Source organism: Anolis sagrei, chromosome 6, assembly GCF_037176765.1.
Source record: "Anolis sagrei isolate rAnoSag1 chromosome 6, rAnoSag1.mat, whole genome shotgun sequence".
In the NCBI taxonomy this organism is placed as follows: Eukaryota; Metazoa; Chordata; class Lepidosauria; order Squamata; family Dactyloidae; genus Anolis; species Anolis sagrei.
In genome coordinates this window covers 12,139,520-12,154,880 of record NC_090026.1, presented here as the reverse complement: position 1 = coordinate 12,154,880, position 15,361 = coordinate 12,139,520, and the positions used below count along the sequence as shown (strand labels likewise).

The 15,361-nt window shown below is 39.0% G+C and overlaps 1 protein-coding gene and 1 pseudogene across 1 annotated transcript; both read left to right on the top strand.

Moving 5' to 3' along the window:
- The first annotated feature begins 128 nt into the window (after positions 1–128).
- LOC132779233 (vomeronasal type-2 receptor 26-like) lies at positions 129–1,147 on the top strand (annotated as a pseudogene).
- A 3,958-nt stretch (positions 1,148–5,105) lies between these two features.
- LOC137097320 (vomeronasal type-2 receptor 26-like) lies at positions 5,106–15,361 on the top strand. The gene is made up of 6 exons (XM_067469577.1): positions 5,106–5,248; positions 6,029–6,206; positions 6,923–7,768; positions 12,364–12,591; positions 13,489–13,615; positions 14,460–15,361. Exons 1-6 carry the CDS (start codon positions 5,106–5,108, stop codon positions 15,359–15,361), a joined length of 2,424 nt encoding a protein of 807 aa, XP_067325678.1.

Below are 15,361 nucleotides of genomic sequence, written 5' to 3'. Positions count from 1 at the left end.
ATGGTTTCATCAGAAGGATGGGTCCCAATCTTGTCTTATGTTGAACCTTTGGGGATAGGTTTGATGACTTCTACTGTTGCCAGGCATGTAGCCTGGGCTTCAGTCCCCCCCCCCCCCCTGAAATTCTCATGGTGGTTCGCCTTACTGGTGCATTATTTAAACTGTTATGTTTATTCATATCATGATCTGATCACCATACTCAATATATCCCATATGCATGGGGGTATTGGGGTAACGATACAAAAGATTTGCTAGGGTAGACTCTCTTTCACTCAGACTCAGCCCCCCCCCCCCCGAAACTCAGGCCCCCCTGAAACCCCCCTGAAAAAAACTCAGCCCCCCCCCCCATCGAAATCCTGGCTACGGGCCTGACTGTTGCCCTCTCTTTCATTACCACTTTGGTGTTAGCAATCTTTGTGAAGTACCACGATTCACCCATTGTGAAAATAAACAATCGGATGCTCTCCTACACCCTTCTCATCTCCCTCCTGCTTTCCTTCCTCTGCACTTTGCTATTCATTGGCTGACCTCAGAAGGTGACCTGTCTCCTCTGACAACGACTTTTCGAATTGTCTTCTCAGTGATGATTTCTTGCTTGTTGGCCAAAGCCATCACAGTTGTGGTAGCTTTTATGGCCAATAAGCCAGGATCTAAGTTGGAAAAATGGATAGGGAAAAGGCTAGCCATATCCATTATTCTTTTGTGCTCCTTCACTCAACTCAAAATTTGTACACTAAATTTGGCAACCTCACCACCATTCCCAGATTCTAGCACAGATTAATTCATTCAGAATAATGTACTGGAATGCAATGAAGGATCTGGAATGATGCTTTATAGTGTCTTGGGCTTTATGGGCTTCCTGGCATTTATCAACTTCATTGTGGCTTTCCTAGCATGGAAGTTACCTGACAGCTTCAATGAAGCCAAGTTTATCACCTTCAGCAAGTTGCTGTTTTGCAGTGTCTGGTTAACCTTTGTTCCAACCTACCCTTCCAGCAAAGGCAAATATATGGTGACTGTGGAGATCTTCTACAAATTGACTTCCTGTGCTGGACTACTAGGTTTCATCTTTTTCCCTAAATGCTATATTAGCCTCTTTAGGCCTGAGCAGAACAAAAGGGAGCAGCTAATGAGAAGAAAAAGTTAGAAAATGCTTATTCTCTTCCATTTTTGCTGTAGGAATATTTCTTATTTTATGGAAGTAGTGAAAAGAAGTTGCTTACAATAGATTCTTAGACACTTCTAAAGGTTGAAAGCTGGAGCTGTATGTAACAATACAGGTCCCTCCACACTGTGAAGTCTTAACTCTGCCTTTTCCTCTCCTTTGCTTCAGTTCCCCCTGTTTATAGGTTTTCCCAATAATGTAGATACCTTCCTTTGTGGTAGTTTTGGAAGGCAGCTTAAAATCCCCCCAGAGGCCAGCCTTAGTTGGTCCATTCCATTTCCCTGTAAAGCGCTCTCTGGCTAGACTCCTCCTCTTTCTACAGCAGAGCTACTATGACTTAGGCCTGGTATTGTCTGGTAACCCTAGGCCTAGCAATCCAAAAACACTCATCCTTAGCACTTGCGTTCAGCAGTATTTTTATACCATCAGTCCAAAGGTCAACAAAAGCTTATGACCAGCTTAAGCTTCTCCAGAAAGAAGATTAAGACAGATTATAACCATCACTTTGCACCAGAGAGATGAGTGCAGCCAGCAAAGGCACCTTTGGTAATGTATTGTTTTCAGTTACCTTATGATAGTCCCGGGTGGAGTTAACCCTTTATTCCTCTTGTTTGCATTAAGCCATTTGGTTATCTTTTCACCTTGCCTAAAGTACTTCTGTGTGTTAAAGGGTCTTAATCTTAATGTGATGTGGCGGCAAAAAAAGCCAATGGGATTTTGGCCTGCATCAATAGGAGCATAGTGTCTAGATCTAAGGAAGTAATGCTACCCCTCTATTCTGCTTTGGTTAGACCACATCTGGAATATTGTGTCCAATTCTGGGCACCACAATTCAAGAGAGATATTGACAAGCTGGAATGTGTCCAGAGGAGGGCGACTAAAATGATCAAGGGTCTGGAGAACAAGCCCTATGAGGAGCGGCTTAGGGAACTGGGCATGTTTAGCCTGAAGAAGAGAAGGCTGAGAGGAGATATGATAGCCATGTATAAATATGTGAGAGGAAGCCACAGGGAGGAGGGAGCAAGCTTGTTTTCTGCTTCCTTGGAGACTAGGACGCGGAACAATGGCTTCAAACTACAAGAGAGGAGATTCCATCTGAACATTAGGAAGAACTTCCTGACTGTGAGAGCCGTTCAGCAGTGGAACTCTCTGCCCCGGAGTGTGGTGGAGGCTCCTTCTTTGGAAGCTTTTAAGCAGAGGCTGGATGGCCATTTGTCAGGGGTGATTTGAATGCAATATTCCTGCTTCTTGGCAGGGGGTTGGACTGGATGGCCCATGAGGTCTCTTCCAACTCTTTGATTCTATGATTCTATGATTCTATGATTAACAGAAGGTATACAGATAGCCCCCAAATAAAGCCAGACATTATAGTTTTCCCGAAGGCTCGGGCGTACCATCACACACACTGCTATATAATGCAATTCAAGGCTGTTAAACTCCATTATTAGACTGCATTATATGGCCATGTAGATGGCGACACAGATGAATTAATTCTATGAAGTACAACAATACACCGGACAATTTTGTACAAAGGAGAGAAATGGAATGCTTGAGAGCTGTTAACAATCTTCTGTGGTCTTTGCACTTTTCATAAAAACACTACATTCATATAATGAGATCTGTTTTGAAGAAGAAGGAGGAGGAGGAGGAGGAGGAGGAGGAGGAGGAGGAGGAGAAGGAGAAGGAGAAGGAGAAGGGAAGGAAGGAGAAGAAGGGAAGGAAGGAAGATAAACGACACTGTAACCTATAGCAAAGGGTTCACTTGGCAGAAACAAGAAAAGAACGACTTTGATCCGCAAGTGAATTCACAATGCTGTTTTCATGGCTTGCAGTCACTTGGGACTTGCTGAAAGTGATGGAAATCCCAAATGAAAAAATGGTGGGGAAATGGCTGATAATTTCCATTGTTCTTTTGTACTCTCTTATTCAAGCCACCATTGTATGCTATATTTGGCAGCCCAACCATTGTTCTTAGTGTCTAGTAAAAAGAATGGTTGAAATCAGGTTTTTCCTACTGTCCTGTATTTCATGACTGGTTTCTGAGTGCTTATATATAGGCTATTTCTAAATTTCTCTTTCACAGGAACATTGGGAAGGATTCCTACTCCAGTAGAGCTTTGATTGTAATGAGAATAAAATCAAATTTATATAATGGAAATTGTATTTTACAAAAGGTTCAAAATTGCATCAGTCTTTCTCCTATTGTGTTAAATAGATATTATAAATTTATTTATTTACTTACTCTATTTATATCCCGCCTGTCTCTACCCCGAAGAGGACTCAAGGCAGCTTTACATATGGCAACAATTTGATGCCTTCAAACAACAGACAATTAAATACATTTACATTAAAATTTAAAATTAGAGTTAAAATGCACATTAAAACATATAAACATTAAAATCACACCATCCACAATTATAATCTGGGGTCGTTCTAAGCATCATTGCACATATTTCATAGTTATTATTGCACCGTAGTTAATCTCCAAAGGCTTGACCCCAGAGCCAGGTTTACACTTTCCTTCTGAAGGTCACTGCGGAGGGAGTTCCACAGCAGAGGAGCCATTACTGAGAAGCCCTGTCTCTCGTTCCCACCAGATGTGCCTGCAAAGGTGGCAGGACTGAGAGCAAGGCCTCCCTGGATAATCTTAATCTCCTAGGTGGTTCATAGGAGGAGATACATTTGGACAGGAAAGCTGGGCCAGAACCATTGAGGGCTTTATAGGCCAAAGCCAGCACCTTGACTTGTGTTCAGTAGTAAACTGGCAGCATGTGGAGGTGGTGTAACAAGAGGTTTGTGTTCTCCCTGTACCCCTCTCCAGTGATCAACCTGGCTGTGGTTTGTGGGACTAATTGAAGTTTCTGAACAGTCTCAAAGGCATCCCCATGGGTACCATGTTGCTGTGGCATTTCTCCAGCGCCCATCTGTTCTGCACATCCCGTGGCCTGCAAAGGAATGTTTGATTTTGGCAACGTGGCGTAGAGGATATTTCACTTTTGATATTTCTCAAACATCCTTGTTGTGCAGTCCATGTTTTCTCTGCATTGAAAGACAGCCCAACGAGCCGTCTTTCAAGGGAGGCATGTGCAAGTGTTTGCTTAGCCCCTTTACTCCACCATCTAGCCAAACCAGTACACATCCCACCCACCAAAATTACCGGGTACAACTGAGTCATCACAGTTAAAACTATATTATTTTCACAGTGTAAATAACCCCCAGGATTGAACTCAGCATGAATAAATGGACTATCTAGGCCTGGGATCAAATCCAGCAATGCTGATCTTTTTTACTTTTGGAAACATCAATCCCACAGTCTCCAACTTGTGTAAACGTTGGACAACCAATTAATACCTAGAAGACTAGTTCTGTTCTTGGAAACTTTTTTGCTTCTTGAACATGTTTTTTACAGACATAATTATGACCCATATGGCTCCTGTTAAATTTGGAATGATCTGAGAAGACAGCTGTGGAGTTGTGAAAAACATATTTTTTGCAATGCCCCAGAGCACTCCCATTTAATGATCACGTTTATCCTATTTGCACTTACGCCTTCTATGTTCCTGGAGACTCCAGGGAATACTAGTGAAGAAAAGGTTTGGTCTGTGCTGTTATTACTACATCACCATAAGATCAGTGGGCTTTATCTATAACTGAATCTGCATAGGAGTGCATTACTCTAAATTATATGCATATTGCTAATGGCATTGGAGTTGTAGGTGGAGGAAAAGATGGTTCCGTTGCTTTGACTGTGTATATCTCACAGTGTACCAAAGTGATTTCAATCCAGTAAACTACAGGAGACCTGGATCACAATTTGGAAGCAATGAATAGTTGTCCAAGTGGAATCTTTCTATGCGAAATCAAGCTATCCATTCAACTCATTTTTATTCGGTTGGTGTTCAGTCTGTTTCCGGTGGCATGCACAGCTGGTTCATGTGACATGGGTCGATCTCTTCGTATTCACCACAAGTATCACATGTCTGGAGACCTGCACATAGGTGCCATTCTGTCTCAGATTTTTATATCTTCGGATGAGATATCCTTTAGACAAGATCCTGCTGAGAAATCTCAAGGAGATACAATGTATGAATTTGGTTTTTTCCCCTCAAGTTATTTCATGCAGTACTTCAGACATAAGAGAGGTTGGGATCTGTTAAACATTAAGTTGTTATAATGTTGGAACTGGTTTAAATTAAGTATAGAAAAAAATAGAAAATGTACAATAATGTTTTAAAAAGTGTTTTTAGAAAGCCTTTGCCATATGGGACCTATTCTAAATAAGACTTGCAAATATGGTCATTGTTTTGTACAAAAAGGTTATGTGCAGCATTTTCTGTATAGACACTCAAAATGTAGTTTCCTGCACAGAAAATGTGGTGTCTCCACAAAAATGCCACGTGAGCATGATTAATAAAATTAGTAATAAACCGTGAAAGTCTTTCATAGTTATTCATAACTTTGTTGCTTCATTTGCAAAAGAAAATTAGTAATATTGTTCTTAACCTTTTGGGGTCTCTTTTGGGAGAGATTAAGCAGGATAGAGTGATAATTATAAGAAGAATAAGAATAGTTAGGACATATGAATTCTAATCCACAACTGCTGCATCAGTATTGGCCTGTATATTTGCAGAAGGCTCAAACTCATGTTTCTGTACGTGTCGTCAGGCATTTTTCAATATGTTATAGTGCAATGCAGATAGAAAATGTGTATTAATCTGAAATCTAAGCCTGCTGTTACTGTTATTTCAGAGTGTTTACTCACAACTATCAACACATCTTGGCCTTGATTTTTGCCATTAAGGAGATAAATGAAAATTCCCTTATCTTACCCAACATCACATTGGGATTCTACATTTACAACAGTAATTTTCTTGCCGACTTTCATTATCTTGCTTCACTGGAACTCCTTTCTACCTGGGGTATATTTGTCCCTAACTACAAATGTGACACCCAAAACAACCTAGCAGCAGTCATTGGAGGACCTACTTCTGATGTCTGTCTCTTCATGGCAGATATCTTGTGCGCCTACAAGTTTTCACAGGTAAGCTCACTCACCCCAATATCTATCGTTTCTTCTACTATAAATCAGTTTCCAAAATGACAAACATCAGGATGAAGTCTGTCAAGGTGGAAAGCCTTTCAATGCTCATAAATTACATGTATGTCATATATCCTGAAAAGGATAATTTCCTCATGTACTAGAGTTATTTACTCCCTTTGAAAGGATGGTTGATTAGCTGTTGAATGTCATTTGAGGCTCGAGTTCTCCTCATTCCTGTTAACCAGCTTTGGTTTGTTCACCAGCTATGACCATTTTAGGCAGGTATAGCCTGGTCACAGTGTTTGCATCCAAGTTAGTTTACAGTGATGGATTTCATATTGAGCGGCACTTGAAGACGATCCAGAAGATGCAGCTATTAGAAAATGCATTTTAACTGATATAGTCTGAGAGATGTTCAGTCACTACTTAAGATACTGAATCTTCAAAGTCCAAACCAGCGCAATAGCATTCTTTTCAAACCTTAGAGGCGCAAACACTGAATATTTTTAGAGAAATGTTGAAATATCTTAATAATAATGTCCTTGCTTTAACACATTTCCTTTTGGGGGGATTTTAGTATTTCCATACCATGTTTTGGTTTTAACTGTTCTGATACACTCCGAGATAAATCATTTCATTCATTCACTCATTAAAATTATTTTAACTTGTAGATGTAATTTGCTAATATGATTAATTCCTTATCTCTCACCCTAAAGATCACTTATGGCTCTGCTCCACTAATGGATAACAAAAATGAAGCTGTTTTCCTTCACCGCATGTTCCCAAGTGGGAGCTACCAATACACTGGGATTCTCAATTTAATTTTGCATTTACAGTGGACATGGATTGGGGTAATATATATAAATAATGAAATGGGAGAAAGATTTGTACATAATGTGCTCCCTGTGTTCGGGCGAAATGGTATCTGCTTTGACTTCATAAAAGCAGTAACCCAAATTAACTTTTTCAGTGAAATGGAAACAATGAGAAAGGACCTTATTGAAACATCATGCCTCATTGGGAGAAGTACTGCCAATGTAGTGATCCTAAATGGAGAAGTTCAGTCAATTCTACCTTTGAGAATATGGATAGAAATTCCATTTTATCATGATTTACCAAAAATAAATAAAGTCTGGATTTTGACAGCTGAAATAGATTTTGTATCACTCCCACTTCAAAGAGACTGGGGCCTGAGCTTCATCAATGGGGCCTTATCTGTTTCACTTTTCCCCAAAACAGTTTCAGGATTCCATGAATTTCTGCAGAACAGAAAACCAGACACCGATCAAGAGGATGGCTTTATCAAGGACTTCTGGCAACAAGCATTCATGTGCTCATTTCCTGGGCTCAATTTAGAGGTGTCCCCAGAAAATATCTGCACTGAGGCGGACAAGCTAGAGACTCTTCCTATGTCTGTTTTTGAAATGAGCATGAGCAGCCACAGCTACAGCATCTACAATGCTGTCTATGCTGCCGCACATGCTTTGCATGACATGGATTCATCCAGTTTCAAACATAGAACAACGGGAATCAGAGATCTTCAAAAAATGCAGTCATGGCAGGTAACGTTTAGAGCCCAGTATTAATAATAAATAATAATAAAATTTATTTATATCCCACCACGATCTCCCCAAGGGGACTCGGGGTAGCTAACATGAGGCCAAGTCCAACCATTACAACAAAGCAATATAAAATGCATACATCAGATAATAACATCCAATAAAATGTAAGACCAAACAAAATAATACAATAAAATAAGCACAAGATATGACCTAAAATGATAAAAAAAATGAGCACAGTGGATCAGGCCAGCTGTAAGGGATAAATATGTATGTATGTATGTATGTATGTATGTATGTATTTGCAGTATTTATATTCCGCCCTTCTCACCCCACAAGGGACTCGGGGTTAATTACAATGTACATATTCATGGCAAACATTCAATGCCATAGACACACAACATATATAGACAGACACACAGAGGCTATTTAACATTCCAGCTCTCATGAGGGTATTCTGACCACCAGAGGAGCTGTCGCTTCACTGTCAATTTGTGACACTGATGAAGTACTTCCTCATTCTTTGCACACTTGCTGGAGATTTTTACGGCATCGAAAATTAGTTAAATTAGCCTCCCCGCATAAGTGGTACCTAAATTTCCTACTTGACAGATGCAATTGTCTTTCGGGCTGCAAAGGTAGACAGCAAGCTACACAAACTGGTTGGAAGCTCACTCCTACCCGGGCTGGCTTCAAACTCATGACCTTTTGGTCAGCAGTGATCTTAATGCAACTGACTCCCAGCCAGCTATACCACAGTCCCGCCACCTTGGATGAGATGGATGAATTACAGAAGTGTTCACCTTATTTGTAACTTTAGCTCTCAAGTTTCCTAGAAAAGATAGAATTTTGCGGTCTAGGCACTAGGACTGAGTCACCTTCCTTTTACTGTGACTTCATAGCTGCTTCTGTTTTCATTAAAACTGGAATATACTTGGTTCATTTTGTAACTTTTTGCTATTGTACTTTGGTTTTATACTTCATGTAAATTTCATACATGCATACACATTTCAGTAAAACGACATGATATGATATGATATGATATGATCACCCCCATTTCATTTTTATTTTTATTTTATTTATTTTTATCAAGTTACTAGTGCAAGTGGATAATGTGTCAATCATACTCCAGAGCAGGAACACCTCTGACTTGAAACACCACCCCAGTTTGACAAAATCAGCAAACAGTTTATTATAGAATATATGTAGGCAAAGCAATAAAAAATAGTAAAACAGCCAAAGTCCAAAATCCAAGATTTCAAAGGAAATCGGGTCCATTAGTACATAGAAATCCATGAAACCAGGAACTTGAAACCATGAAGCAAAACAGCAGGAACTCTCAGGCAAAAAAATTAAACTTAGCAACAACTTGATACATGAGACATAGAGCACTTTCTTTTTTTCTGCTTTAAAATACTATTTATATTTCTTCTCCTCGTTATTCTCAGTTGTTCCTGTATTGAGTCAATTTCTTTTATACATTTTTCTCTTTTCTCTCTCCAACTTTTCCTTATGTGGGACTCAATACTAATACATTGACCTCATAATACACTTTTAAATGAGTCCAATGCCACAGTTTTAGATAACTCTCTAATATCATTTATTCTATAATATTCTTTTATCTCCTCCTGAAGCTTCAATTTATATTCATCTTTTCCTATTACCACCTAATTATATCTCCAAATTCTTTGTCTTATCTCATTACTCAATCCTACAGTTGCAATCAGGGGACTGTGGTCCGACAAAAATATTGGTTTCCTTTCTACCTTCTTTATTTGGGCTTTGCTTGCTTTGTTTATTAGAATATAATCTATACAGCTAAATTTATTGTGTCTTGCAGAGTAGTAAGTATTAGGGCTGGGCGGTTTCGTTTCGTTAATTCGTAATTCGTTAAAAAATTCGTTAATTTTTCAATTACAAAACGATAACGAACCAGTCTGGAGCAATTTTTTTTAAAAAAACGAATTTTTAAATCGTTTCGTAAATGTTTTGTATTTCGTTATTGTATTCGTTTCGTTATTGTTTTGAGGTCGTTTCGCTATTATTTCCGCATGTCTGGGGCAAGTTTTATAGTTGTTTTTGGTTTTCTAAGGGTTTTTATAGTTGTTTTTGGTTTAATTAAGCTTCAGAAGTTCCCCCTGTCCCATTTGGAGGTTTTTTAGTGTATTGCGCGGTCGCGTCCGCTATTAACGAATCGATTCGTTATTGTTTCGGAAATCGATTCGTTATTGTTTTGTAATTTTTTCACATTTACGAAATTTCGTAAATATCGAACTTTTTTAAAGGAAAATTTTGTAATTATTTTAAATAACGAAACGCAAAACCCCCCAAAAAACGAATCGATTTTAGAAACAAATTTTTCCGTTGTTACCCAGGCCTAGTAAGTATCTCTAATACTCTGATTTGCATGTCCATCCACCATATTAAGCTTATTTACATTTATTGCTTTATTAATTTTAGTAGTTATGTCCAAATTGAAATCGCCTGCCCAAATCAATGTCCCTTCTCCATAATTATCCAGCTTCTTTTTTGTATTCAGTATATACTGTTTTGTGTTTTTATTAGGTGCATACATCACAGGTAATGTTATTTTAACCTGATATATCTTCCCTTTCACGAAAACCATTCTACCATCCCTATCTTTTTGAACATCAAGCACCTCAAATGGAACATTTTCATTGATTAGAATCACTACCCCTCATGAGTTCCCTGTCCCCCGAGATTCAAAAATTCTATTCCAAGTTTTATCCTTAATCAATTTATCCCTCCCCCTCTTTTTATGAGTTTCTGATAACATTATCACATTTATTTTACAGTCCCTTGCCAATTTCAACAACCTATAAATCTTGAGATCTGCTGTTCCATTTAAATTCAGTGACAAAATAGAAAGATCATCCATTTGTTTTGTTTGGTTTCATTTTTCATCATATCTCCCCCTTGTCTCTTCAGCTTCCTTTCTTCTCCTCTCATCCTTTTTGCCCCCCTCCCTGGATTCCCAACATGCCCCTTCTCAGACATATATTTGCCCTTCGTGACCAATCTTCCTGGTCCGCAATCTTGTTTAGAAGTTTTTGGTTTGTTTTAAGTTGGCTATCTCCTCTTTCTGTTTTCTAGTCTACTTTTCCATCTCCATAAATTTCCCTTCGTACTGCTGCACCTTTGACTCCATTGATCCCAGCCTGGTATTAATCATTTTAACTTGTTCTTTTAATTCATCATTCCCCTTCCTTAAGCTTTCAGTGCATATCTTAAGTTAATTCAATGTTTGTAATATTTGGTCCAGCTTCTGCCCCCATTCCACTCCCTCCGCCATTATGGAACTCACATTCAATTCTTTCCTTCGCCGGTCTTCTGATTTATTCTCTGACATTTCAAGTTTCAGTCACTCAAACCGCAATCTGCTTTGCTTCCTCTTTATTCCCGACCGGGTCCAAGTTGGAAAGAGATTTACGATCTAACTGGGCTTTTTAAAGTAAGCTTTATTTCTTTTGCGGTTAGGGAGCTCTCTTAGGCAAATCTATCTTATTTGACGCAGGCGCAGTTCCCCCCTCCCATGAATTATTATGAACACTTTCCAAAAACCAAAAATGACAAATACCCCAGATCTCCATTACTGGCACGCTCCTCTAACTTTCATCTTTAGATTCCAGTAAGTTATTTTGCTCTCATTGTTGATAAAACAAAAACCTTGCATACCTTATATGATTGGATAATTTCAATAATTTTCTTTTATCATTGTACAACCAAGGATGATATTATAACCTTTTTGTAGGTAGCTGTTACATGTAGAGCAAACTGGCTTTAAGTAGAGATAAATTACTCTAAACAAAAATTTGATCTTGGATAGTTTTCCCTTCTGTCTTGTGGTTTAAATAAACTTCTTGTTTAAAATAAACAGCTTATTTTTCTGTACTGTGAAAAAAAGCTGAAAGCATTCTATCACACTTTCTCACTAGTTAACAGTTTATTACTTTTCTTTGGCTGTAATCAGGCAGAGTGCCTGAGATAATGAATGTTCTGCCTCTGTTTATAAAAACTTTGCTTTCTGTCCAAGGTTTCACTCTCTTCTCCTTCTGCACCTGGCACAGCAGTCAAAGCATCATTTTCAGGCTGTTGCTCTGAGAAAAGCAATGAAAGGTCTTTCCCAGGAATGTGACCTTGTCAAGCCTCTCTTCTGAACTTAACTCCAGCCCAGGAAAATCCTTATCCCCAGGCCCATCATCAGGAATATTATCCCCATTCCCATTATCAACATATGGGAATGGGGATAATATCAACATGAACATCATTCCCAACATGAACATCATCATGTGTATCATTCCCATCAGGAATATCAGAAACATTCACAGGCTGAACAGGCTGACATATAACAGCGTCTGACTGTTTTTGTATTTCTGTATATATTTCTACTTAGTGGAGAATAGGTATGTATTGATAACTGCCTCTGAACAAAACTTCTCAGGAAAACCTGGCTTTCCTTAGGTCTCTCATAAGTAATAGAAACAACACATAGCAAAAAAGACATGAGTACACCCAAGGATGTTGTTTAGTTGGATTATGAGCATCATTTGTAACTGCATTTTCTCTTCTCACTTTAGCTTCATCACTTCCTAAAAAGTGTTATATTTAACAACACAGTTGGTGAACAGATTTCTTTTAATAGAAATGGGGAATTAGTAGCTGGTTTTGATATCATCAATTGGGTCACGTTCCCCAATGAAACCTTTAATCGAGTGAAAGTGGGAAGGATAGAACCACAGTCTCTACCAACCATTGAGTTCACTGTTCATGAGGATGCCATTGTATGGCCCAGCTGGTTCAATCAGGTAGAGTGTAAATAAATTCCATCATGTGATTTCCACCCTCCCCAAAAAGTATGTACTGTATCTTGGTGTAAGAGACCCATATCATAAGCATGTCATCTTGGTAGGAAAACTATCAGGCAACATTCAAACCAGAGAGTGTTCTTCATGAGCTGCATATCCTTCCTGCATTCTTTCTCCTCCACTGTAAAGGTCCTCTCTCCTGTTCCCTCCAAGCATATTTGTGAAGGTGATGGGACTCAAAGTAAAAGACTTTTTTTGGCAGATATCAGGATCCAGGCAGTCTCAGTCAGGTAGGTATGGTTTGTCCAATAACCTAGATGTATGTTGTGTAGACCTTTCTACATCACAACCAATACTTTGAATTGTGGAGCTCACAGACTTAGGGGAGTTACTCTTTTTCCCAGCTGAAATTTCGGAACACTCTTTAAAGTAATCTCCTCGTGGAGTGTGGTAGAGCCATCCAATTGAGATGTCATCAAGGCGTGTGCAATTGTGGATGAATCAGGCTTCTTCAGCATTGGGTGGAGTTGTCCCCATAGCCTTTAAGTGTGACAAAGCACACCTGGAAACTGCAGAACCCTGGGTAATGTTGATATTAGTGACCATCTATCTTGCCCTGCTATAGTCAAGCCTGAAACCACCCAAATTGTGTATATATGTACTTCCAGTGTAACCTCAACCATCACAGGGTGTGTCCTGATTTGTTTATATGCCTTTCAACTGACCATAAGCAACTCTGTCTTGTCTGAACTGACACTCAGTTTCTTTGCCCTCATTACTCCATTACTGATACTAGACAATAGTTTACAACTTAAACAGATTCCATGGAATTATATTGGAGAGGAAATGAGAGTTGAGGGTCATCACCATGAAATATTTCCCTTTATTTGTTGATAGGCAAAACCTCTTTCTTTGTGTAATGACCATTGTTATCCAGGGTACAGTAAAAAAAAGAAGGAAGGGAAGTCATTTTGCTGCTATGATTGTATTCCATGTCCAGAAGGGAAGATTTCTGCCCAGAAGGGTAAGAGTCATCCGGTCTTCTTTCCTTCTTTCTTTCTCCCCTCCTTCACTCCCTCCATCCCTTTCCACCTTCCTATTTCACATGGAATGAGTTTTCTATAACTTTCCTTCCTCTACATGTATAACAAAAAGCCTTCTTTCAAGAAAAAAGTAATTTTAGCTTTTGAAATAAATATTTTTTATTTTCAATTTACATATTCATAAAAGACAGTGAAACAAATCTATATACATGTATATCTGCATGAACCAATACAATACTTCGTAATATCAGTACAATATACATATTTAGTTATACTGTCCTCTCCTCCAACCCATCTCTCTGGGATGGGACTGGGAGACACTGCTTTGCAGACCTTCCTGGAAGGGCAGGCCCAGATGGTGGAGCTGGGGGACTCCTGTTCGACTCCCTGGCCTAATTGCTTTTATTTAGTGTCAACTTTACATTAATTTATATATTCGTATAGGTCAGTTAAATTCTTGTCAGTTATTTTGTCTTATATTAAGATTAGATTTAGGTTGCTGCTATATTTTCTCAGTATGATTTGTCCTGATGTAAAGTGTTCTGAATTGCTTTCCAATTTTGGAATTGAATGTTTGCTGTACAAGTTGGAAACCTCCCTGAGTACCTTTGGGGAGATAGGGTGGTCTATAAATAATATTTATAATTATAATTATTTATTAATTTCTCCTAGTCTCTTTCTGGTCAATATTCCTTCCAACAGACATGAGATGGGAAAATATTGACTCCATACGCTTTACTACAGTCTTTCAAAATGATATTTTGACTATATCAATTGCCTTTAAATGAGGTTGCCACATATATGTCAATGTTTACTTTTCTCCAGATGAGGATAACTGCTTTCAGTGTCCAAAAGATCATTACCCAAACAAGAACAGGGATTTCTGCATCCTCAAATCTCTAACTTTCCTCACTTTTGAAGAAGCTCTGGGGACAAGTTTGGCCGGCTCTGCTCTTCTCCTTTTTTGTGTGACTGCTGGAGTGCTTGGGATCTTCATCAAACACCGGGACACTCCCATTGTCAAAGCCAATAATCGGACCCTCACCTACACCCTCCTCCTCTCCCTCCTGCTCTCCTTCCTTTGTGCTCTGCTGTTCATTGGACAGCCACAGAAGGTGACCTGTCTCTTTCGTCAGACAGCTTTTGGCATCATCTTCTCTGTGGCTATTTCTTCTGTGTTAGCAAAAACTATCACCGTGATTCTTGCTTTCCAAGCCACCAAACCTGAATCCAAGTTGAGGAAATGGTTGGGGAAAAGAATGGCCACCTCCATTGTAATTTCCAGCCTGCTCATTCAAGCCACAATTTGTACAGTGTGGCTGTCTACTTTTCCCCCATTTCCTGATCTTGATGTGAACTCAGTGGCTGAAGAAGTCATTCTGGAATGTAATGAAGGGTCAATCACCATGTTTTATTGCCTCCTGGGTTTTATGGGTTTCCTGTCTATTTCCAGTTTCACTGCAGCTTTCTTTGCCAGGAAGTTACCTGACAGTTTCAATGAAGCCAAATTTATCACCTTCAGCATGCTGGTCTTCTGCAGTGTGTGGATTTCTTTTGTTCCAACATACTTGAGCACCAAGGGGAAATACATGGTTGCAGTTGAAATCTTCTCAATCTTAGCTTCCAGTGCTGGATTACTAGGTTGTATATTTTCCCCCAAATGCTTTATCATTCTTCTGAGGCCTGATTTGAATACAAGGGAGCAAGTAATGAAAAGAAAGTGTTAA

Excerpts from the sequence above, each read along its gene's own strand:
- LOC137097320 (XM_067469577.1), top strand. The coding sequence starts at position 5,106 with ATGGGTCGATCTCTTCGTATTCACCACAAGTATCACATGTCTGGAGAC. Across the intron at positions 5,249-6,028 it reads AAATCTCAAGGAGATACAAT|TAATTTTCTTGCCGACTTTC; the intron begins GTATGAATTTGG and ends CATTTACAACAG. Across the intron at positions 6,207-6,922 it reads GCGCCTACAAGTTTTCACAG|ATCACTTATGGCTCTGCTCC; the intron begins GTAAGCTCACTC and ends CTCACCCTAAAG.